This window comes from Canis lupus, chromosome 33 (genome assembly GCF_048164855.1).
Source record: "Canis lupus baileyi chromosome 33, mCanLup2.hap1, whole genome shotgun sequence".
Lineage (NCBI taxonomy): Eukaryota > Metazoa > Chordata > Mammalia > Carnivora > Canidae > Canis > Canis lupus.
Window position 1 is genome coordinate 11,483,828 of NC_132870.1, and position 26,791 is coordinate 11,510,618.

At 37.9% G+C, this 26,791-nt stretch overlaps 1 protein-coding gene across 9 annotated transcripts in view; it reads right to left on the bottom strand.

The window, feature by feature from the left end:
- Window positions 1-5,538: 5,538 nt before the first annotated feature.
- ABCG2 (ATP binding cassette subfamily G member 2 (JR blood group)) overlaps window positions 5,539-26,791 on the bottom strand; it is a 138,090-nt gene continuing 116,837 nt past the window's right edge. For all 9 annotated transcript variants that reach the window (XM_072810677.1, XM_072810682.1, XM_072810679.1 and 6 more), the window contains 7 exons: window positions 23,615-23,697; window positions 17,787-17,876; window positions 16,345-16,469; window positions 14,726-14,880; window positions 8,314-8,403; window positions 7,376-7,458; window positions 5,539-5,752 (listed from right to left, as the gene is read on the bottom strand). In XM_072810677.1, coding sequence (XP_072666778.1) covers window positions 5,605-5,752; window positions 7,376-7,458; window positions 8,314-8,403; window positions 14,726-14,880; window positions 16,345-16,469; window positions 17,787-17,876; window positions 23,615-23,697 — 774 coding nt within the window. In that variant the 3' untranslated portion in view covers window positions 5,539-5,604. The remainder of the gene's footprint in view (window positions 5,753-7,375; window positions 7,459-8,313; window positions 8,404-14,725; window positions 14,881-16,344; window positions 16,470-17,786; window positions 17,877-23,614; window positions 23,698-26,791) is intronic.

The window sequence follows — 26,791 nt, forward strand, 5'->3', positions numbered from 1 at the left end:
TACCCTCACCAACATCAGTACCATCCAACTTCCTACTTTTTTGTTAATGGCATAGTCCTAAAAGTAAGGTCTCATTTTATTTTGCATTTCTTGAATTCCTTATTCCTAAGCTGGACATCCCCTCATATAATTGTTCAACATTTGGGTTTCCCTTTTGGTAAGTTGCCAATCAAACCTTTAAAATTGCACTTTGATCTGATGGGAAACAAGCACGTTTTTGTTCATTGCTTATTTTTCTGCTGGGTCATGGCCTTTTTTTTCTATTGGCAAACCAATAAATCAAGTTCCTTGTATGGTTTAAGTATTAATACCTTATCAGTTTTGGACTTTTGTTATTATCTATCATCAACTGATAACTTGATGTCAATATTTCCTGAGTTTTTACATAATAAATACATCAGTTGATTTTGCTTTATTGTGTTGGGGATTTTGAGACCTTTGAAAGGTCAGAAATTTTGATCTATTAAACTTAGTTTTACGTTTCACATTCAATACTTTGTGTAAGAGTAACGCTGGGTAAGGCACACAGGTATTTTCTCCAGTTTTGTCAATATTCTCTACTAAAGAAGTTACTTTACCTTATCAGTTCATAATGTCATTGCAGTTTCATGTACAAATGTCTGTTTTTAAACTCTTTAGCCTTTTGCAAACTGATCTATGAATGTTCTTGCACAATTTTTATTATTATGACTTTATAGTATGTGTTCAAATGTGGTAAGATCCTTTTTCTTTTTTTTTTTTTTTAATTGTGCTATATTTCACAAAACCTTATTTTTCCATACAAGTGTCCAAACAAGTTTGGTGGGTTCTTATGGGAGCAGGGGTGGACAGAGAGGAAGAGGTCTCACTGGAATTTAATTGGAATTGCTTTGAATTTACTGATTAGTTTAGGGGAGCTGACATCTTAACACTATCAGAAATAATTCTTCCTTTATTTAGAATTAGTGGCTCAATTGGTTAAGCATCTGCCTTCAGCTCAGGTCATGATCCCATCTGCATCTTGGGGCTCCCTGCTCAGTGGGGAGCCTGCTTCTCCTCCCTCTGCCATTCTCCCTTGCTCATGCTCTCTGGTTCTCGCTCTGTCTCTGTCAAATAAAAATCTAAAATAATAATAATAATAATAATAATGATAATAAATTAGTGAATCAGTGCTCTGGCTTACCAATCCCCTTCTGAGGATGGCTGGTGTGGATTAATTCTTCAGAGTATAACAACACCCCTTTTCCATGTACTGGAAAAAAAAAAAGTCCAATTCCTAAACATGCAAAACATGCTCTTCCACAAACCCAGTGAGGCCTGATCTCAACTGGTAGCCAGATCTCTTAAGGGAGAGTCAAGTATTAGGAAGCAATGTGTTTGTTTCTATTATGCAGAAACAAGGCTTCAATATAATATCTCGAAAAAATACCTTAGTAAAATTACCAGCAAATTTCTTAGAAATCTGGTTCATCAACATTTCAAGTATGGTTTCACATGAAGCAGGAGCAACAACTGTCTAAAGCAAGGGTCTCTGCAGTCTATGGCCTGCAGGCCAAATCTGGCTCACGCAGCCTGTGTTGTCTAGCCTCAAGCTAAGGATAGTTTTTACATTTTTCAAGAATGATTTTTACATTTTTAAGAGGTTGTTTAAAAAAAAAAAAGCAAAGCAAAAACTATGAAATATTTATTGGATCCCTTCACAGATAAAATCTGTCAGTCCCTGGCCTATAGGGAATAAAGAACTCTGCTCGGTCCTACCTCTACCAACCAAAACGAAACGTAAGAAGAAAATACTTAAAACTGACCAGATGAAGAAGTCAAAGGCTGACCTTTCACACAGAAAGAAGGTGGCCCTCCTTGATTTTAGCAATTTTGAATCTAAATCTGCATACCTAAGATTCAAACTATTTTGGTAACAATTCAAATGAAAAAATTACAAGATTATACCAAAGCACATAGCTGAAGTTGAAAAAGTCAAGTTGGGGTGGCTGCTCTTCTTGAAGCTAGTTGAAAAATGGACAATTCAATATAAACAACCATGTAACTTAAAATGTTTAAGTTAAAAGAAATTCTCATTTTGGTGATGCAAGAAGGAATTCGGAGAATATAAGGATGTATGAAAACCAAAAACATAAAATGAAAAGTATCAAGAATTACCTAAACTTTATGGTTTCTGAGGTATGGAAAGCAATATTACCACCATATAATTTTTTTTAAAGATTGTATTTATTTATTCACAAGAGACACACAGAGAGAGAGGCAGAGACCCAGGCAGAGGGAGAAGCAGGCTCCATGCAGGGAGCCCGATGTGGGACTCGATCCCGGGACTCCGGGATCACGCCGTGGGCCGAAGGCAGGCGCTAAACCGTTGAGCCACCCAGGGATCCCTCCCCACCATATAATTTATACCATGTAATTTATCAAACTAGGATACTAAAAATAGAGGGCATGTAAAATTATATAATGTTGAAAATATTTATTGATTACATATTCACTTTATTAGACTGGTGGACCTATAAAAGTTTCTCAAACTCTATTTACAAAAATAGCTTTCAAAATGCACCACATGAAACTTTTTTGGATTATTTCTGCGCACACAAGCAATGGTTGTAATATGAAATCTACTCTTTACTGTGGATGCTAGACAAGTTTTATACTGCAATGACTTGGAAGTACTCTCAAGCCATTGACTTTCTAATAATTCTACTGCTACAGCCAAAATTCTTTAGACACAATAGAGCAAGAGGTATCATAAAACACGGTACAGTTCTTCCACAAGGGAATGCAAAATAAAACACAAGGTACAGAATTTCTACAAAGCTAACGCCTCCAGAAGGCCAGAAGGATGCGTGCTCCAAGACGCTGATCTTCACAGATTTCTGGGACAATCATAAAGTTATTGCATATTATCAACTTGTCACCAAGTGGCCTGCTGCTCTCCTCAAAGGACAGAACCATATCCCTATCGACTCAGCATCAGCCCTGCTGTGAACAGCTCAGGCATCCGTAGTAGTCACCAGTACATCACCATTGGTGAGAACCCAAGCTCTTGGACCCATGCATGGTATCTGTCCCAGTTACCTCACCTAGTCTGATCTGAGGCCCATTGGGCAAGTACTGAGGTGGCCTAAATATGTCATATAAATATGAGTAATGCTACTTTTCAAATATATGTAGATATTGAGGTATTTGAGGTTAATACAGTTCCATATCTAGGACCATGAGAATGGCTTCTAAGATGGAAAAAAAATGAGTACATACACCGCCTCTTCAACAGTTCACTTCAAGCCACCCACTTCCCTTTCTTGCTGTCTCACCCAACATGCCAAGGAGCCTTCCACAGCAACTCTTCCCGCACTCTTCTGTAAAAGCCCCAGGAGAGCAATGGTAAGAATATAAGTAGCAGCTAACACTTTTCATTTATTCCTCAGGTGTCTCTTATTTTAAACCAAATTAAGTTATCCTCTCCATTATAGAGTAGTTCTTCTGACATCCAAGAAAATAAAAACAAACTTCAAAAGAATATAGGCATTATCCAAAGTAAGTTTCTATAATTAATATATTCTACTTTATAGGACTTACATTTACTATTCTTTTAAAAATGATCCTTAAAAATGGTGAAGATGGCAAATTTTATGTTATGTATTTCTTACCATAATAATTAAAAACAATTATATAAAAAGGGATATTGTAATACAAAAGGATAAGTATAGCAAGATGCATTTAAATTTTTTCATTTTAAAAGTAGGCGTTAATATGTTTATTTGACTGTTTTGTTTCTTCTTTAAGTGTATTTTGTATGTAAAATATAGATATATATAATTCTCTGTATAATGAGAGAAGTGTATATACAGGGAACTCTACGGAAGCCAGGGTTATATACCAAGAACAGGAAAAACTGTTAACCCTGCTGGTCACATAATAATCAGGTAAAAAGAGCATGTGATAACATGTTACAAGATGATGCATTAATCAAATGTCATTTAAAAAGTTTCTTAAAAATATAATGCTGTGTCCCTGGACTGATGTTGCAACACTATGGCAGGGCACCCACTGACACTAAATGATACTCTTAAGCAGTTGCAAGTCTACACTGGTGATCCTCAGGCTCACTTAATTTGTATAATACTGAAAAGTGTTTACTTTTATAAAAAGGGGAATTAGTTGCAATGTGTTCTCCTGAAATGGATCCTGGAACAAAGCATATTAATGTAAAAGTGGTGAAATCTGAATAAAGTACAGAGTTAAATGATAATGTACCGAGGTTAATTTCTTCTTCTGACATGTACCGTGGTATATAAATGTTAACATTAAGGAAAGTTGGGAAGAGGGTATATGGGAACTTTTCCATACTATCTTTGTAACTTTTCTATAAATCTAAAACTATTCAAAATTATTACTCCATTGAAAGTGGGCAGAAGGGACTTAAATAAGGATGTATCTATGCACACAGGAACACAAAACCCAGCTGTAGCAATGTGCGGTAATGGCAACAGAGAGGCGTATATGAGAGTCATTTCAGAAATAACCCGGAAAGGAGGTAGTGATAGGGCAGGGAACACGAGGGGGCTTCCATGTATTGGTCATGTCCTGTTTCTTCACCTAGGTTGGTAGTTGCACTGGGGTGTTCCTTTTATGATAATTCCCTGAACTAGACTTTTCCCTGCCTTACCCTTCAATAAAAAGAAGTTAATACCTAGTACTGATAAAAGTTAGAACAAAGAGAAAATCTGTGAATAAGAGATGTATATATAGGAATGAACAAAGTCTGTTTGGGAACAGTTATGTGAGTTACAGTATCATAAATCTAAGTTTTCAGAGCCGGGAAGAATCCTGGTAGTTACCAGGTCCTGGCATGCACAGTTCTCTCTGGAGCAGCCCTGGAGCCGCTGATGCAGCAGGGCGCATGGGGCCTGGCCATCTGCATTTGAGCCAAGTGCCCCAGGTGGTTCTGATGCACACCCAGATCACAGACCACCGAACCACCTCAGGAGGGCTAAGAACTCCAGGCCCTCCACACCTAGTCCAGAGGCCAACAGAGCCCCCTGAGGTGTCCTGATTCTACAACAGAAATCTCAGTAAGTTCTAATAACCTTAAAAGGCCCATCAAAGCCTTTTCTCTCATAATGGCTTTTTTGATCTTGTAAATAATACTGGGTTTTTCCAACACAGTTTATGTTTCGTACTTCCACCAATGCATCTATTTGTTATTATTATTTATTAAATAGTGGCAGATCATAGATTCATATAATACTGGAGCTAGAGGGCAATGAACCCTCTACTCAATTTAAAGATGAGGAAACTGATTCCAGAGATGTTCATAACTTGTCATAAGTTCCTAGAATTCAATTCTCTTTTAGGTCAATAAATTAAACAAATGCCTCCCCGTGGTTACTGTATGACTAGATGAACTAATATGCAGTTCATAATATCATTAATTTATGACTTGGGTTCTTTCATGTGTAATTCAGTTCATCACAGTTCCTGTGCATGTTTCTGCTGAAAATAATTCTTACTCAACAGTATGATGCCAAATGAAAAGACAACAAAAACACTTCATTGAATACTTAAATCAAGATGCTCCCTTTTTAATGTGTGAATCAATTATGTAAATTAAAGAGGAATTTAAGAATATTTTTTAAGAAATAACAATTTTAGGTAGGCAATTGTAAGGAAGATAACAATCATGCATCCCAAGGCTACGTGATTCTTCCACAGGCCCCAAGGGGAGAGCTCGATGCCCTGGTTTAGCAAAAATTCTTCGCCAGTACATCTGAAATTCAACAGGAAAAGAATATGACTTCATTCTTAGCATCTGTAAAATTTACTCCATCAATTCACACCATATCTATAGGTTACCAAGACTTAAATAACTATGTCTTCATTTTTAATAGGTAACAGGAGATGAGTGCTTATAAATCCACTAGGTACTATCCTAAACAATCTGAATATAACAGTTTAGTTAATCCCTAAAACAATTGAATGGGATAAATATTACACACACTTAAAAGATGAAGAGACTAAGGTTTAAGGAACTTGACCAAGTCCACAGACTCATACTTTGAACCAAGATGCTAGTCTTCTGCACATTGATTTGTTTCCAGATCTATATGCTGCTGTCTTTAAAAGGGAGAAACATTCATTGAGTAATTTTGCACTCACTCCAGATGGGGAAAATCTCCATCTTCACAGATGACATCGAAGGCCCTTACCAAGACGATCAAAGCTCTCTTTAGAATTTATCACCCACAAAGCAGCCATACAAACGAAAATGGGCTAAGAATTTTGAAACTGGGAAAAGAGGTGAGCAAGGGCTTGCTGCCACAGTTGCGTCCCATCAGCTCTTGCACCAAGACTGGGCTGAGCACTGCAGATACTCAGCTGCAAGACACCACCAGCAAGCCCGCTTAATCAGGTGTAAGCCTCAGTGGTAGCTGAAGTAGAGCAGGGTGGAGTAGCCCTGCTGCAGTTTAGAAAAGCACCTGTACTAAAAACACCTGGCACAGCCTGTCTCCTGCATTTAAATACAAGACATTGTGAACTTGAAGTCTACACAGCTATTTTTTTTCTTTTAGACTGTTTTGGAATATCCTTATTAAAGGATATATCCTCTAAAGAAAGAAACACATTTCGTTCAGCTGAGAAAGAAGTCCCATTTATTGCATATTATCAATAAAACAGAAATGCAGATTTTAATAAAATCAGAGGATGTTGTTTTAAAAATTGAGTAACACTCTCCTTGTCGATGATTATTGTTAATGGTTTGATTTTGATACATTAACTAATGAAAGAAAAGAGAATGCTGGTTTCCAGCCTGTGTTTCTTTCTTTAGAGGATATATCCTTTAATAAGGATATTCCAAGTCAGTCTAAAAGAAAAAAAAAAATAGCTGCGTAGACTTCGATTTCACAATGTCTCATATTTAAATGCAGGAGAAAGAGACAAGTGCTGAGAGTGTGCCAGGAAAATGTTCACTCCCTTCTGCTCTTGCTGCCTTTTTAGCTCTTGTTCCTGGCCATGGGTCTGGCTTACAGGAAGCCAGGGGTTCATGGATCCGTACATTTCACATAATCCATACAACTCCAATATTCCAAGACGTCGCTAAAATATCAAAGCAGCTCATTTGAAACTCAGATGTTCTGAAAATAAAAACTAAAACCCACCATCAAAGCCACTAAGAATCTTTTAAAAGGCCCTAAATGAACAACATATCAGAAACATTTCTCCAACTTAATATAATTTTGACCATAGTAGAATGTCAAAGAGATGTGCACTGGTGTACAACAACTTAAGAGGGGTCAGTGAAAGGACCCACACCAGCCAAGCGGCCCAAAGACCTTTCTACATGACCCCACAATAGTAAGCAAATCCATTCTGACACTGAGTACAAACTTACATTGCATAGCTACAGGTATTATTCGTTGTTACATTGACTCCTGGGCAGAAGTTTTGTCCCAAAAATTCATTATACTGCAAAGCCTATAACACAAGGGGGGATGGGGCAAGGTAAATAGTTTTAAGTTTCGAAAAGTTTCCAAAGAATTGTCATGTCCAAAAAAAAAAAAAAAAAAAAAGAATTGTCATGTCCTCCTAGTTTAATTTTCACTGCTATTCCTAAAAACTAACAAAGCTTCACATTCACAGTCTCCATCACACCAGAGCAACGAAAATTCTTTTCCCTGGCAATGAGTGGGCGAGGGTTGGGATTTTGCCTTCTAAAAACAAGGAAGTATAGTATTTGGCAAAGAGAGGAGACCCCTGGCTATACTACCCATAGCTCCTTCCTTCTTCCCCAATTTTATAATCCCAAAGCAGTGTAATTAAAATCACAGCAGTATTCAATGACTGTTAATTTGTGGTAGGAATCTTGTTTATTTTCATCAAAACCAGTGCTAATTTTGGGGAGTTAGAAACCCAATTATACTATACTAGGGCACACTTTTCTTTGGAGTTGATTAACTTTCTAAAGCCAACACAGTAGCTATATTATATGCTCTTTTTCTTCTAATTTCAATGTAAAATATGTATTCTAGGCTCCCATCCTCCATTTTTGTATAGAACTGAAATGCAACTATATCTCTTTATATCAATTTGTCAATCTTTCTCCTTCACGAGGAGTTCTCTTTCCACCTTTCCCTCCCTCAGACAGCAAGGTGACTGGGGAAACCTCAGGTGATTATCAAGGTGAAATTCTTCTTCGTTACACTTAAAATGAAACCCCTGGGAGACTCTGACAGATCATGGCTGGGAACATGAGGATGTTAGGCTTTATTCTGGTTGTTCCTTAGCTTGGGAACAATGAACCAGTCACAATGACAGATGAGAAAAACTTACCGCATAACCATATCGAGGAATGCTTAAGTACTGAAGCCATGAGAGCCAAGGCCCAACAGTTCTGAGATTTACCAACAGCCCTGAAAATATCTACAAAAAGCAAATACCAAGAATCAGACCTGGTGAAGAGATTTCATGAAGAATTATAGAGAATAATTTTTGAGTCCCCTACAATCTTTACAACCATTTCTTCTAAGATTTACCACTTTGCATGCATATGCCTCTCTATACTTGAGACTGTTTAAGGTTCTAAAGGAATGACAATATTATTTCATTTAATAAATTCATTATTTTATTTCACAGACGTTTAATTGTCAAGGCTTTTACTTTCAGTAACTGCACATAATGAAAGGTCAATGAGTACTGACTGTTCTAATGATACAACCACTATATGTTCACACCAATAAATATACCAGAACATACCTTGAACGTCTCATGCCCCTCTCTATTTCCATAACACAGTAAGATTTTTTAAAAGGGTTTGCATGCTCTCTCTGCATGACCACAGAAATAATCTGAGGTTCAGGATGAGTGCTTAAAATAACCCAGAACCTGGAACTGGTACATAGAATAATGTGGTGAAGTATAGCATAAAATACAGCGAATACTTTGATTTAAAGCTACCAAAAAGCAGTATTACAATGAAGATCCCAGGGCAGACTACTCCAGCAACAGATGGCTACAGGAAAAGAAGTTCCCGTAAAACTTCTAACTGGCAGTAGGTATGCTGGGATAGACATAACAATGACATGACTACATATTTTGAACTTAAAGTTCTTAAACCAGTTGCTAATATAGGACACACAGCATCTCTGAGGAAAATATGGTTTTAGGACTGGTTTGAAAAGTTCTATATATAAACTTTTAAATAATAATAAGGTAAAGCATCTAAAATATATCACACAAAACTTACGTATTGGTGACACCTTACTATTTATTGGATAATATTATAGAAAATATATGCTAGGTTTATGACTCTCTCAATAATGTTTAAATTGGAAGATTTCAGACTCAGAAATGGAAGACTTAAACTTTGGCAAAAAACTGTGCTGATTATGTTCCTTTTAAAGACATCTATTCCTACTTTAGCAGAAAGAACACATGTATTAACTAAATAGGCGAAGTATTCTTGTTCACTCGATGTCATAGGGGGCAAGGTACTAACTAGTTGATTCACCTACTGATTCATCTATGTACATGTAAAATTAAAGGACATGTAAGATTAGGCTTCAGTAACCATTAAAAAAAAAAAAAAGGGTAAGCAGAAATATATTGGTATAGGAGATTATCAGGAACCCAGAGAAGAGGAGACACAGTGGGATCCCTGGGTGGCGCAGCGGTTTGGCGCCTGCCTTTGGCCCAGGGCGTGATCCTGGAGACCCGGGATCGAATCCCACATCGGGCTCCCGGTGCATGGAGCCTGCTTCTCCCTCTGCCTGTGTCTCTGCGCCTCTCTCTCTCTCTCTGTGACTATCATGAATAAATAAAAATTAAAAAAAAAAATAAAGATTTAAAGAAAAAAAAAAAGGAGAGGAGACACAGTGTTGTATGGTCTTTGGAACTTTTCAGTATTTTTAAAACATCTCTTTTCAAAATATAGGAGGAACCCAACCTAGACTACCCACACTGCAAACTGTTCTTTTTCTCATAGAGCTTAGCTATACCCTTAGAGAGGAGTAGATCCAACCAAACCACTAAGTTATGCTTAAATGAGTCAATAGTTCTCTAACACTAGCCCAGAAGTTGGGTAATTAACCATTAACCTGCCATTTTTATGAGGGAATCTTATAATCAAAATTTTTCTGGGTTTTGTGGTTTTTTTAGGAGTTTTTATTTAAATTCCAGTTAGTTAACATACACCATAACATTAGTTTCAGGTGTACAATTTAGTGACTCAGCATTTCCATACAACACCTGGTGCTTATCATCAACCAGTGCATGCCCTTCATACTCATCACCTGTTTAACCCAACCCCCTAACCACCTCTCCTCTAGCAATTATCAATTGTTCTCTGTAGTTAACAATCTGTTTCTTGGTTTGCCTCTCTTTTCTCCATGATTGTTTATTTTGTTTCTTAAATTCCCCACATGAGTGAAATCATATGGTATTTGTCTTTCTCGGACTTATTTCACTTAGCATAAACTCTGTAGCTCCAACCACATCATTACAAATAGCAAGATTTCATTCTTTTATATGGCTAAGAAATATTCCATTCTGTATATACACCACATCCTTTTTATCCATTCCTCGGTCAATTGACATTTGAGCTCTTCCCATAATTTGGAAATAATTTTTTTTTAAGATTTTATTTATTCATGAGAGACACAGAGAGAGGGGCAGAGACATAGGCAGAAGGAGAAGCAGGCTCCCCACAAGGAGCCTGATGCAGGACTCGATCCTGGATCCCAGGATCATGACCTGAGCCAAAGGCTCAACCGCTGAGCCATCCAGGCATCCCTAATTTTGTTGATAGTACTGCTATAAACATAGGGGTGCAGGTATCCCTTTGAATCAGTAATTTTTTTTCCTCTGGGTAAATGCCTAGTACTGCGATTACTGGATCATAGGGTAGTTCTATTTTTAACTTTTTGAGGAACCTCCATAGTGTTTTCCAGAGTGGCAGCACCAGCTTGCATTCCCACCAACAGTGTAAGAGGGTTCCCCTTTCTCCACATCCTCACCAACACTTGTCATTTCCGGTGTTGTGAATTTTAGCTTCTGACAGGTGTGAAGTGAAATCTCATTGTGGTTTTAATTTGTATTTTCCTGATGATTCATCATGCTGAGCATCTTTTCATGTGTCTGTTGGCCATCTGTATGTCTTCTTTGGAAAAACGTCTATTCATGTCTTTTGCCCATTTTTAGCCTGGATTATTTGGTTTCTGGGTATTAAGGTTTTATAAGTTTCTTCTGTATTTTAGATACTAACCCTTTATCAGATGTCAATTGCAAATATCTTCCTTCAGTTGCCTTTTAGTTTTGTTTCCTTCACTGTGCAGAAGCTTTTTACTTTGATGTAGTCCCAATAGTTTATTTTGCTTGTGTTTCCCTTGCCTCAGGAGATGGATCTAGTAAGAAGCGCTGCAGCTGATGTCAAAGAGGTTACTGCCTGTGTTCTTCTCTAGGATTTTAATGATTTCCTGTCTCACATTTAGGTCTTTCATCCATTTTGAATTTATTTTTGTGTATAGTATAAGAAAGTGGTCCAGTTTCATTCTTTTGCGTGTAGCTGTCCAGTTTTCCCAGGACTATTAGTTGAAGACTGTCTTTGCCGTTGGATATTCTTTCCTGCTTTGTCAAAGATTAGTGGACCATATAGTTGTGGATTCATTTCTGGGTTTTCTATTCTGTTCTATTGATCTATGTGTCTATTTTTGTGTCAGTACCATGCTGTCTGCATCACTACAGCTTTGTAATATAACTTGAAATCTGAAATCGTGATACCACCAGCTTTGCTTTTCAAGGTTGCTTGGGCTATTCAGGGCCTTTTATGGTTCCATATACATTTTAGGATTGTTTCTTCTAGCTCTGTGAAAAATGCTATTGGTATTTTGATGGGGATTGCACTAAATGTGTAGAGTTCTTTGGGTAATACAGACATTTTTACAATATTTGTTCTTCCAACCCATGAGCATGAAATGTATTTCCATTTCTTTGTGTCATCCTCAATTTCTTTTATCAGTGTTCTATAGTTTTCAGAGTACAGACCTTTTACCTCTTTAGTTAGGTTTATTCCTAGGTATCTTATGGTTTTGGGTGCAATTGTAAATGTGATTCATTCCTTCATTTCTCTTTCTGCTGCTTCATTATTGGTGTATAGAAATGCAACAGATTTTGGGATGCCTGAGTGGCTCAGTGGCTGAGCACCCACCTCTGGCTCAAGGCATGATCCTAGGGCCCAGGGATCAAATCCTGCATCAGGCTCCTTGCAGGAAGCCTGCTTCTCCCTCTCTCTCTGCGTCTCTCATGAGTAAATAAATAAAATCTTTAAAAAAAAATGCAACAGATTTCTGTACATTGATTTTGAATCCTGAGACTTTACTGAATTCAGGTACCAGTTCTAGCAATTTTTTGGTGGAGTCTTGGATATTCCACAGAGTATGTTGTCTGTGAATGTGAAAGGTTGACTTCTTCCTTGCTGATCTGGATGCCTTTTATTTCTTTCTGTTGTCTAATTGCTGAGGTTAGGACTCCCAGTGCTGTGCTAAGTAACAGTGGTGAGTCTGGACATCCCTGTCTCATTCCTGACCATAGAGAAAATGCTGTTTTTCCCCATTGAGGATGATTCTGGCTGAAGATTTGTTGTATATGGCTTTTATGATGTTGAGGTCTGTTCCCTCTATCCCTCCTTTGTTGGGGTTTTTATCAAGAAGGGATGCTTTTATTTGTCAAATGCTTTTTCTACATCAATTGAGAGGATCATATAGTTTTTATCCTTGCTTTTATTAATGTGGTGAATCATGCTGACTTATTTACAAATATTGAACTACCCCTGCAGCCCAGGAATAAATCCCATGTGATCGTGGTAAATGATTCTTTTAACGTACTGCTGGATTCTGTTTACTAGTATCATATTGAGAATTTCTGCACCCATGTTCATCAGTGATACTGGCCTATAGTTCTCTTTTTTAGTCTTTGTCTGGTTTTGGAATCAGGGCAATACTGGCCTCATAGAAAGAGTCTGGAAGTTTTCCTTCCATTTCTACTTTTGGAATAGTTTGAGAAGAATAAGGATTAACTCTTCTTTAAATGTTTGATAGAATTCTCCTGTGAAGTCATCTGGCCCTGGACTTTCGTTCATTTCAAGATTTTTAATTACTTATTCAATTTCTTTGCCAGTTATAGGTCTGTTCCAAGTCTTCTATTTCTTCCTGTTTCAGTTTTGGTAGTTTATATGTTTCTAGGAATTTGTCCATTTCTTCTAGGTTGTCCAATTTGTTGACATAAAATTTTGCATAATATTCTCTTATAATCATTTGCATTTCTGTGGTGTTGGTTGTTACTTCTCATTTGTGATTTATTTGGATCCTCTCTCTTTTGTTATTGATAAGTCTGGTTACGGGTTTATGAATTTTGTTATTTTTTCCAAAGAACCAGCTCCTGGTTTCATTGATCTGTTCTACTGGGGTTTTTTTAATTTCTATATTGTTTATTTCTGCTCTCATCTTCAATATTTCCTTCTTTCTGCAGGCTTTAGGCTTCATTTGTTGTTCTAGCTCCTTTAGGTATAAGGTTGGGTTGTTTTAGATTTTTCTTGCTTCTTGAGGTAGGCCTGCATTGCTATGTACTTCCCTCTTATGACCACTTTTGCTGCATCCCGAAGGTTTTGGACTGTCATATTTTCATTTTCATTTGTTTCCATGTATTTTTTTCTTTTTAATTTTCTGGTTGATCCATTCATTCTTTAGTTGGATGTTCTTTAGTTTCCATGTATTTTTAGTCTTTCCAAATTTCCTCTTGTGATTGAATTCCAGTTTCAAAGCACTGTGGTCTGGGATGCCTGGGTGGCTCAGCAGTTGGGTGCCTGCCTTCGGCTCACATTGTGATATCAGGATCTGGGATCGAGTCCCGCATCAGGCTTCTTGAGATGAGCCTGCTTCTCCTTCTGCCTACGTCTCTGCCTCTCTTTCTCTCAGTCCATGTCTCTCATGAATAAATAAATAAATCTTAAAAAAAAAAAAAAAAGGCACTGTGGTCTAAAAATATGCAGGGAATGATCCCAGTCTTTTGGTACTGGTTGAGACCTGATTTGTGACCCAGTATGTGATCTGTTCTGAAGAATGTCCCATGTGTACCTGAAAAGAATGTGTATTCTGTTGCTTTAGGATGAAATGTTCTAAATATATCTGTTAAGTCCATCTGGTTGTTTGTCATTCAAAGCCATCATTTGTTGATATTCTGCTTAGATGGATCTGTCTACTGCTATAAGCAGGATGTTAAAGTCCCCTACTATTATTGTATTATTATCAATGAGCTCCTATATGTTTTTTATTAATTTGGATGCTCCCATATTGGGGGCATAAATATTTGCAATTGTTAGATCTTCTTGTTAGACTGTCCCCTTTATTATGATATAGTGCCCTTCATCTCTTGTTGCAATCTTTGGTTTAAAGTCTAGTTTAGTTTTTGAAGTTCTAGTTTATCAAGGTTTCACTATGTGTCACCAAGAAGCATCTTTTAAAAAACCGTTTGTAACAAAATGTCAACTAAAGTTATATTAGAACAGTGGTCAAAAAGGCTGGATAATGTCCAGAAAAATCGATACATTCTCTAATATAAGCAATACTTCAATACATGACCTCCTTAAAGCAGAGAATCCCATTTACAGAATTGTCAAAGCAGGTTTTAGGTAACAGGTAAATTTGTGGGAAGGAATAACTATGCTTCTTATAAAAGCACAGTTTCTACTTACCATCATAAACACAAAGGTGATGGTCATGAGGAGAGTTGCTATGGATACCACACTCTGGCCTGCTGCTATGGCCAGCGCCATAGAACTAGCTGAATAAGCCACCATCATAAGGGTAAACATCATGATGAAGAAGGCCTCCACAACTGGTTTCAATCCTTAGTTAGGAAGAAAAGAGGGGGCTAAATCCAATTGCCTAGGTAACTGTGTATTTGGGATTGCTTATTGTGCAAATAGCAGTACAATATTTTGAAAAACTAATGCCAGAATAAAGAAAATTCATCCTCTATCCAACCACCTTGGCTCACCAATTACTATATAAAGTTGTAATAAAGTTTCTTTTTTAAACTTGTTGCATAAGCACATTTCTGTGTAACATCTCTCTGTGCCTTTATTTGTAATTATTAACAATTTCTGAGTGCCTGAGATGCAGAAGTCCAAGCAACACATCTGGTCACAATTCTACTGCCTTTTCTTCTAAGAAGGAAATTTGTCAAGAGCATATTTGTTTTGCGTAGACATAATCGCATGACTGTTTGCTATAACTACATTGAGTAAAGAAACTGGGAAGAAGATTATGTGACTTCCCAGTGGTTTCAATATCTGAAGGGATGTCTCCATATTCCAAGTCTCCCAAGAAAAAGCACCATATAATTCTGGGATTGAGAGTGGGGTTAAATAAGTTTCATAAAACTACTTTACAAACTGTGTGGACTAATATCATGGGTCACACAATCTGAAGATTCTGGAATAGCTATAAGAACACCAGTCAAGAATCTGAGGATCTAGGTTCTATAACCTAATTCGTCATGACACACTTCTTATATATAAAAAAGAAGCTTAAACTCAATCAGTGAATCTTCTTCTATAGTGCTTTATTTAAATATTTTTTAATTAAAATATATATTTCAGATGTGTGTATGTATATATTTATGTGTATCAATAAAATATATGGAAATTCTGATACAATGAGCCTACAGTAAAACCTAAACACAATGCACAAAGGAGTCTAACTACCTATCAAGCAAGCATTTGTATTAAACCAGGAAACCCCCAAAATCAGTATCTTTCACTATCTTTACATACAAACACATGTATACACACACAAATAAAAATACAAATAAGTAAAAACTATCCCAGCTCTTCCAACATAGTCTCAAATAGTTTTAGGAATTCTTTCCATATTTATAAATGACATAGTATCCTTCAGTAAAATATAGCTTTATAAATAGTTTTAAAAGTTATTTGAGGGGGCACCTGGGTGGCTCAGTCAGTTGGGCATCTGCCTTCAGCTCAGGTCATGATCCCAGGGTCCTGGGATGGAGTCCCAGGTCTGGCTCCCTGTTTGGTGGGGAGTCTGCTTCTCCCTCTGCCCTTCCTCTGCTCATGCTCTCTCTCTCTCAAATAAATAAAATCTTTTTTTAAAAAAAGCTATTTTGGGACAAGTCTTGACAAAAGTGTCCTTAGAGAACAGTTACTTCAGAGTTTGTACAATGGATAGATGTATCCTTATGTCACCAGCTTGGTTTAAAGTTTGAGAACCAAAAACAAGCTAGTAAAAAGAAATCGGCTTGCCCTCATATCCAAAACTACAGACACAAACGGTTTGTCATATTGCTTACCTAACAAGAAGTATATTATACAAGTAAATATAATACTTGGTAACATCCTCATGGGTAGTAAATCAGATAACAGTTTTCCAAAGAAATAAGATGACACTCTGTAGTATCCACTGATATATTCATGTCTAAAAAAAAGAAAAATTCATCCTACATTAGTTTAAAAGGCAGAGACCAGGTTAGACTGCTTGCTTACCTGCGATTTCTGCCACCACCAGGGTTTTAATAACTACAGCTTCTCACATCCTTGAGGCAAATCCCAGCCTTCCATTCCGTCAGCATCAGGCACTATCTTGGGTGCGAGTCTCCCCTTTGAGGGGCACCTGAGTGGCTCAGTCAGTTACATGTCTGCTTTCAGATCAGGTCATGATCTCAGGGTCCTGGGATTGAGTCCTGCATCAGGCTAGGCTCCCTGCTCAGCAAGGGGTCTGCTTCTTACTCTCCTTCTGCCCCTCCCCTGCTCATACTCTCTCTCTCAAATAAATTAATAAAATCTTAAAAAAAAAAAAAAAGCCCTCCCTTTGAATGCCATCCATTCTGCCCCTGGAGCACCCACTCCCAGTGAGCAGATCTTCATCTCCTCCCCCTTTTCTAACACTGACTCTCCTTAGAGAATAACGTTCTAGTAGCTGAGCTCAGTTATGGTAGAGGCTTTACTTTCTCCCCACTTTTGATTATGAAGAAGGTGGCACTGCTATCCTCTGAGCTTCTTAATGCAGCCTGGGATCACTTCTTCTACTTTCATGATAAAAAAAGAAAATGGCACTTCCTCCTTCAGTAATCATACCTTTCAACCACATATCCCTGTCAGCTATCAAATCCTGTTTTCTTCCCTTTTTGGCTCTAGATCCCTTCCTCTTCCTGACATCTTCCTCCTGTAATTCCAAACTTCTCCCCTAATATCATTCTTTCCCCCGGAATGATTCTCTTTCCTCAGGGTGTAAATATGGGCAAATCTCTTCCAACCTTGATAAACACAAGAAACAAAACAGCCCCTAATTTATTGGAAGGCTGCCCTTTGGCTTCTTCCATTCCCCTTCCATTTGAGGGCTAAGCTGGGACCACATTCTTTGTCAACTTGACCTCCACACCTTGTATTTACTGTTCAACCCACCACTTACTCTCTACCAAGCCCCTCTAACTTTTCCCGTGAGGGCCACCATGACTTCTCAGTTGCTAAAAACAAAAGATCCTTTTTACCCCTTTATTGCTTCCTTTTTCTGCAGCATTTGGACTTGCTGGCTCTGCCTTAACCTTGAAATCTCTTTTCCCTTGGTATCATGCCCCACATGTTCATGATTGTCCTTCTTACCTCTGGCTGCTTGTTCTCAATTATCATTGGCAATCCCCAGGACCCAAGCTGTGGCCCAATGCTGGATATGACCAATCTGACCATTAGCCCCTGATACCAGAGAGCCCCATTCCTGGAACAGAGACCTACTCACATAAAAAGCTTCTTCTCAACCACAAGGAGCTCCACAGCTGACACACTGCTGAAACACTGGTTGGTTGTCAGAAAGAAGAGCACCCCTGATCTGCAATGAGAGAAAGGGAAAGAAAAACACTGCAGTCAATTAAACATTCTTAGATCAGTTTTTCTAACCACAAAACTCTCCTCAAATGATACCTTAGAACATTAAATAGAAACTGTTCTGATTAAAACAGAGGGAAGTATGGCCCCATCAGCTTTCTCCCCATCATCTCTGTGGGTTCACAATGGTACCCCTGGGACTCCACAGAACATAGTTTGGAAGTCACAGTCCTGGACTGCTATGGATTGAACTGTGTCCTCTCCCCAAATTCCTATGTTGAAGCACAAATCCTCAATGTGATGATATTTAGCAACAGTGTATTTAGGAGGTAATTACATTTAGATGAGGTCATGAAGGTATGGGCTTCATGATGGATTTAGTGCCCGTAAAAAAAAGGGAGAAACACCTGAGCACACTCTTTTTCTCTCTCTCTGCCATGTGAGAATACAGCAAAAAGGTAGCCAGCCACCTGTGAGCCGGGAAGAGAGCTCTCTTTGGAACCTGCCCATGGATGCACCCTGATCTAACCCTGTTTTTTAGACTGTTGTTTAAGCCACCCAGTCTGTGGATGACTGTGATGGCAGTCTGTGCTGATGAATACATAGGTCATAAAAATATTACCACCTTGAATTTTAACAGAAACAATAAGTATCTGTTCATATCTAATGTATGAAAAGAGAAACAGTGAACCAAATAAAGCCCACAAAGCTCAAAAACCTCTACTAGCCACCTTTTCAAGGTAAAGAAGAAACTAAAACATGAAGAGGCAAAATTACAGTGGAGGAAAATCTCAGTCGATACCTTATTATATATATATATCCATCACACAACTGTCAGAAGAGCCATGATGTTATCCTTGATAAGCCATTGCCAAAATGGTTTCCAATGTGCTCAAAAAAGAAAACAAAATGATGCTTATAAAGGAAAAATATAGGTATGTGCCTGTAAGAAAAGGAAGACTACTAACGCTTTTTTCTCAGTAAAATAATTAAGGCTTAAAAAGGAAAGTCACAGTTAATCTACACTTTGAGGGACATACACATTTTATGAAAGCATGCCAACATTCCTGAAACAGTGTTGGGCTTCCCTTCGTAATCAAACCATTTAATTGACACTAAGGATCGTGACTTCAAAGAACTGAAGTGACCCATCATTTAAATGACACGAGAATGAAAGAACACTTAAAAATATGAACCGAAGTGTACTGCCCCTCAAAAAAAGTCCATTGACACACACTCAGTAATTGTTGTTGTTTTAAGATTTTATTTATTTATTCATGAGAGACACAGAGAAAGAAGCAGAGACATAGGCAGAGGGAGAAGCAGGCTCCCTGTAGGGAGCCTGATGTGAGAATCTATCCCGGGACCCTGGGATCATGACCTGAGCTAAAGGCATATGCTCAACCACTGAGCCACCCAGGCATCCCAGTAATTGTTTTAATACAAAAAATAAATAAAATAAATAACTTAGAGAACAGACTATTTTAAAAGTAAATGTTTATACAATTAATGAATGGAAAATAGCCAGACCTAATACACAGACCTATGCAACTTTCTCCACGTAAGTAAGCCTACTATCAAAATAAAAGCTAATTTCAGAAATATAAGACATACAAAAAAAGAATGAAAGAACAAGAAAGAAAGAGAGAGAAAGAAAGAAAAGAAAAAAGAAAAGAAGGAAGAAATAAATATGGGACGTGCAACAATTCAGCTCAATTTGTTAAGCCTTATATCTAACAATACTGCTGTGTTTATCATGATTCTGAACTAGTAGATAGTGACATTACTTCTAAATCATATGATTTATTTTATAGTAAATACAGTTTTTATTCCTAGAGAATTTAAGATATTCTAATTCTTTTCAAGCTGGTAATCCACACCTATAATATCTACTTATTGATCCAAGTATTTCTTAAAACATCTTTTCTCTTAATATACATTAATTTGCTTAGCTATCCCTACAATAGAAGCTCATACTCTACATATGACTAAACCTCAGCTTGTCAGTTATACAGGTTAAAGAAAGAGCAGAGAGTACTTCTTTGGGATAATTCATTCCCAAACAATAGAACCAAACCACTAGCCTCCTGAGCAATTTCAAATGATTAAAAAGTAGCAGCAAGCTTAAGTCAAAAATACAAAATAAAATAAATTCAGTGGGGGCAGCCCGGGTGGCTCAGCAGTTTAGCACCCGCCTTCAGCCCAGGGCGTGATCGTGGGGTCCCAGGATCAAGTCCCATGTCAAGCTCCCTGCTTGGAGTCTGCTTCTCCCTCTGCCTGTGTCTCTGCCTGTCTCTCTCTGTGTCTCTCATGAATAAATAAATAAAATCATAAATACATACATACATACATACATAGATTCAGTGCCCTATTTCTCCAGAAAACATTTGAAGAAGCTGCTAAATCTCTTCTTTATTTCTCTGGATTCTTCTACAAAAATTTTTAATGGTTAGATATCCAGTTCCCCTTTAAAATTCCAGTTGAGGACAGGTTTTCCAATACTTTTTGCAAATGCTTCTCACTGTACAACATAAAAGGTCCACAAGTGATAGATCCTCTGACCTATATTCTGTGCTTGGTAAAAATATGGCATCTACGGAGGGTACAAATCACCAATTACTAGCAAGCTTGGAAACGTGTGAGAGAAGAACACACCCTTCAGGGAAAGTAAAGAGAAAAACAGTGACATAATTCAGGAAATGAGCTGCCATAATAATCTCAATGTAGAGAACCACTACATTTTATTTTATTTGAGTGAGGAATTGACTTTTATGCTGATTCTTTCATAAACAATCAGACATCAAAACAGATTCAACTTACACTATTGCAACTTTCTTTATACCCTTATGGTAAAATGGGAATAATACAACCCCACCTCCTGGTGCAGAAGCCTGAGTCCATGGTTTAAAGCACAGAGAACAGTGCCTGGCACAAAACAGCTTTCTACATGAAGAACTCTGCAGTCTTTGGCATTGCTGAGCATATATATTCAGAGCATTCTAGAGCCCATTACAAAGTCTCACCATGAAAAAATATTTTTAAGGGCACATAATGACTAAAATTCAGTAAGGTAAACTAACATAAGTGCTAACCATATAACAGTTGGAAAAACCTCAGTGTCATCAACCTCTCCATGGCAAACAAATCAAAAAATAGAAGAAAAAAAAATATTCACAAGCAACAAAAGAAAAAAAATTAGATAAACTGGACTATAGCAAAATTTAAAACATTTGTGCATCAAAGGACATTCTCAACAGTGAAAAGACGACCCATAGAATGTCAGAAAATATGTGCAAATTTATGCTTGGTAAGGGGTTAATATCTGGAATATATGAAAGACACTTACAGTTAATCAATTTTAAAAATCTAACCAAAAAATGGGCAAAGAGTGGCACCTAGGTGGCTCAGCAGTTGAGCCTCTACCTTTGGCTCAGATTGTGATCCCAGGGTCTTGGGATCCAGTCCTGCATCAGGCTACCCTGCTTCTCCTTCTGCCTATGTCTTGGACTCCCTCTGTGTCTCATGAATAAATAAATAAAATCTTTAAAAAAAAAAAATGGGCAAAGGATTTGAATAGACATTTCTCCAAAGAGGATACACAAATGGACAATAAGCACATGAAAAGGTTCTCAACACCTCTAATCATTAGGTGAATGCAAATCAAAAACCACATGAGGGGGGCAGCCCCGGTGGCGCAGCGGTTTAGCACCGCCTGTGGCTCAGGGTGTGATCCTGGAGACCCGGGATGGAGTCCCATGTCGGGCTCCCTGTGTGGAGCCTGCTTCTCCCTCTGCCTGTGTCTCTGCTTCTCTCTGTCTCTCATGAATAAATAAATAAAAATCTTAAAAAAAAAACAAAAAAAAAAAACACATGAGGTATCACCTGACACCAATTAGAATGGTTATTATTATTAAAAAGAAAAAAATAATAAGTTTGGTAAGGTTGTTAGGGAATTGAAACCCTTGTGTACTGCTGGTAGGAATGCAAAATGATACAGCTGCTATGGAAGACAGGATATTTAATAGAATTACCAAATGATCCAGTAATTCTACTTCTAGGTATAAACCAAAAGAATTTAAACTAGAGACTCAAACAGATATTTATTTGTACATCCACTTTCATAGCAGCATTGCTCAATTAGGGGCAAAAGGCAGGCTCCAAGGCAGGTCACTTTGACCTAAGATTATTTTGACTTAAAAGAATCAAGACCTGGTAGATTCAAGAAAGGCTTTTTACCTCCCCCTCAACTGCCTAAATTTACATTGGAAAAGAGAGCCTATACCAGAAAGAAGGCTATGGAGAAAGATTCCTCTTTGCCTAAGAAACTTATTTGCTAAAGAGGGCAACCTTTGTTTTCCAAACATCATCTCCCATCTTCCAGGTAAGGTCTTTCTCCTCCTTTGTATCCTCAGATCCTGCCCCCCCTTCTCCTTCGCTCAGATAAGCATTATATTGTCTGTTTTTGGAATTTGCATGTCTGTGTGGATTTCCTGTACAGATGCTATTAAATTTGATTTTCTCCTGTTAATCTGTATCATGTCAATGTGATTCTTGGTCCTACTGGATGAACTTTGAAGAGCAAAGGAAATTCTTCCTCCCCAGCATTCACAATAGCCAAAAGGTAGAAATAACCCAAGTGTCCAAGGACAAATAAATGCATAAACAAAATATGGTGTATCTATACAGTGGAATATTATTCAGCCTCGAAAAGGAAAGCAATCCTTCATTCGGTACAAATGGATGAACCTTAAAGATATTATACTAAGGAAAATAAGCTAGTCACCAAAGGACAAACACTGTATGATTCCACTTATCTAAGTACCTAGAGTAGTCAAATTCAGAGACAATAAGTATAATGAAGTATAATTTCTTCCAGGCAATAAAGAAAGGGAGAATGAGGAATTATTCTTCAATATGTACAGAAACACAGTTTGGGATGATGAAGTGTTCTGGAGTTGGATGGTTGTGATAGTTGCATAGTAATGTGAATGTATCAGGCCACTTGGGTGCCTTGGTCCATTAAATGTCTGACTCTTAATTTTGGCTCAGGTCATGATCTCAGGGTTATGAGATTGAGCCCTGTGTCAAGCTCTACACTCAACACGGAGTCTACTTGAAATGCTCTCTCTCTCTCTCTCTCTCTCCCCCGCCACCTCCCACCTCCACCCATCCCTCTGTTTACAAGCTCAAGAAAGAAAGAAAGAAAGAGAGAAAGAAAGAAAGAAAGAAAGAAAGAAAGAAAGAAAGAAAGAAAGAAAGAAAATCTTTTTAAAAAATGATGGGAATGTATTTAATGCCACTGAACTGTACACTTGAAACTGGTTAAGAATGTAAAAATTATCTGTATATTCTGTATAAATTACCACCACACACACACACACACACACACACATATATGCATTCAGCTTTTAATTCACTGACTTATCCTATTCCTCACTTTACACTGTACTTGTCTCAAATTCTTTTTTTTTTTTTAAGATTTTATTTATTCATGAGGGACATGCATGGGGCGGGGGTTGGGGGTGGGGGAGTGCAGAGACACAGGCAGGGAGAAAAGCAGGCTCCATGCAGGGAGCCCGACATGGGACTCGATCCCGGGGCTCCAGGATCACGCCCCTGGGCTGAAGGCGGTGCTAAACCACTAGCCCCCCAGGCTGCCCTTATCTCAAATTCCTCATGGATTTTCATAAGCTTGAAAGATGTAACAGCACTTTCTCAAAATCAAGATCCAAATTTACTCACCTATTCTGGATTCCTGTAGAATCATTTTTTAGATCATAGAAAATGGCACCTAAAACCAATCCCAGGATGACTGTTACAATTATCTTTTCAAAAAGAAAAAGAAAAACAAGTTTTAATTAAAGATAAAAAAAATTTTTTAAAAAGGTAAGAACCTAACACATCACTAATTACTATAAAATACGAGGCTACATAATCCAATTTCTCCATTGAGATAAATACTTCCAATGGTTCAGCCAAAGTCCTTGGGAGTGTATATTATTTGGCTTCTTTCTAAATTAAAAAATAATTTATCTGTGTGCTGGGGAGGCTGATAGAACACAATAGACCCCTGGAATGCTAAGGTTCTTCCCAGTGATTTGCCAGGCCAGCTCAAGGTCCAGTCCAGGCCACCAGGCCTGGGAAGGCCATATACAGAAGGGGAATAATGCTAGTGCCTGGCTAAGTCACTTGAGGAGTAAAGTCCAAGTGACTAGCAGCTCTGCCTGAACTCTCAACCTTTGTGCTAGTGAGCATGCAGTTTCATATGTCAAGGGGTTCAAATAAAAACAGGCTATCTTTACTTTTACCATTATAAATAAATAAAAATTTTCAAGCACACATAAAAAAATTCTGACAATGTTATTCTGTGTGATAAGGAAGCAGGGGTAAGCTGAGACCCGCCTACCTGACCTAGCGGGCAGGGCATGCCTATACTGAAAAAGTGCACTGTCATTGCCACCAAAGCATTCAGCTAGCTGTCTCTGACGGTACTCAAATGCTTCCACTACCCATTCTCTTATCACTGCTTCTAGCAACCTCAGTCCGGGCCTACAGCCAACAGTGTAGAAGCAACCTGCTATTTATTTGCCACTGTTACCTATATTGGCTTACTCGGTCTGTTTGAGGCCTCCTAAGATGACTGCATAAGCATCACTTTTGTTTTTAAGACTGATAAAATATCTATTAAGGACACTTCTATAAGCAAAGGATTAAGGGTTATACTATGATAGAATTTATTTTTTATTTTTTAGAAATCTTAGTTTCTTTTTTTTTTTTTAAGATTTTATTTATTTATTCATGAGACACAGAGAGAGAGAGAGAGAGAGAGAGGGAGAGAGAGAGAGAGAGGCAGACACAGGCAGAAGGAGAAGCAGGCTCCATGCAGGGAGCCCAACGAGGGACTCGATCCCGGGACTCCAGGATCACGCCCTGGGCGGAAGGCAGGTGCTAAACTGCTGAACCACCCAGGGATACCCTACGATAGAATTTATTTAAGAAAATTCAGAGGATCCCTGGGTGGCGCAGCGGTTTGGCGCCTGCCTTTGGCCCACGGCGCGATCCTGGAGACCCGGGATCGAGTCCCACGTCAGGCTCCCGGTGCATGGAGCCTGCTTCTCCCTCTGCCTGTGTCTCTGCCTCTCTCTCTCTCTCTGTGACTATCCTAAATAAATAAATAAAATATTTAAAAAAAAGAAAATTCTTATTATACTTTCATATTGTATTAAGTATAAAAATATATGAAATGCTCATCTAAAGAAAAAATATCCAACCATGTATCTCAGAACCTTCAAAGTTAAAAAAAAAAATCTCAGTACTACAACAGCATAATAGTATCAAGATAAGTCTATTTTGACATGAAGCAAACAAAACTGTAAAACAGGATCATGATCTGTGAAGGCTAGCCTGTGAATACTACCATCTGGAGAAAATATGATCTGAGATGTCTTCAAAATCCCCTTGCTAGGGACACCTGGGTGGCTCAGCCGTTTAGCGCCTGCCTTTGGCCCAGGGTGTGATCCTGGAGACCCGGGATTGAGTCCTGCATCAGGCTCCCTGCAGGGGGTCTGCTTCTCCCTCTGACTATCTCTGCCTCTCTCTCTGCATGTCTTTCATGAATGGATGAATAAAATATTAAAAAAAAAAAATCCCTTGCTAATAAGACAGTCAGGAATTTGGAAAAAAATCTATTACCCTGGTATAATTTTCATTAACCTAAGAATATACTGCACTTCATGCCAACAGATTAAACTCCCAAAATAAATGATGAACCATTATTGTGTGCACATGTGTATGTATATAAGTCTCTACTTTCAGACAATATAACTTCAAGAATATTCAGACTTTTTAAACTGGATACTACATGCTTGTTTCTTTTGAATTCAAATTTTATCTTATACTAACAGACTGTCAGTATTATCATTAGGATGTTTGCTGAAGGTTTCAAAGTTCTCAAAGTATTTTCAAAGTCAGCTTTCAAACGTATTGACAAAATGATTAATCTCATAATTTTGTCATGCTTTCACAAGGTGTATCTGTTATTCTTTCTTGCATTACATAAAAGAAAAATAAAACAAGCAAACTGAACATTGCTCAACAGAGCACACAAAGACACTATCTATGAGGTTTCTGTTTTGAATAAGGGGAGAGGGAATCCCCTATATATGTTATTCTGTCTTGTTCAAATGTGCTTAGCAACATATCACAAGGGGAGTGCTGAGGGATAATTACGGCCATCACTCGAGAAACTAATCCATCGTCAAATATTAAATACGCCAATAGAAAAAAAGGAATTTCTAAGAGTTATGATAGTGTTTTCCAAACTGACTTGATCAGAAAGATCATGGCACATTAAATGAACATCAAATCCTTTTATACAGATGATCCACTTACTCCAAGATCATCCAAATACAACCTTTGGTTAAATGGCATTATCAGAAGCAAAGTCTGAATCAGATATACGACTAGTTGAAATCTAAGTATGGCTGTAATATTATTACCAATAGGAGATTTATCAGCAGGAAGCCATAAAGCAATTTAATAGCCTCACATCCAAACACTTCGAGAAGTAAACAACATACACACGAGATTAAAAACACTAAACCAAAGGTCAGCAAGCTGGGGTCCACAGGCAAACATGGCCAGTCGCCAACTTCTGTTCAGCCCTCTAGCTAAGAATAGTTTTTACCACTTTTTTTAATGGTTGGGGAAAAAAGAGTGAGAGAAGAAGAATATTTCTTGCCACATGGAATTTAAATGAAATTCAAAGTTGTGTCTATCAGTGAAGTTTTAGTGGAACACAGCCATACTCCCTTGCTTGTGTATTACCTATGGCTCCCTTCTCGCTAAAATGGCAGAGTGGAATCCCTGAGACAAAGACCACAGGTCTGCAAAGCTGAAAGTATTTTACTACCTAGCCCT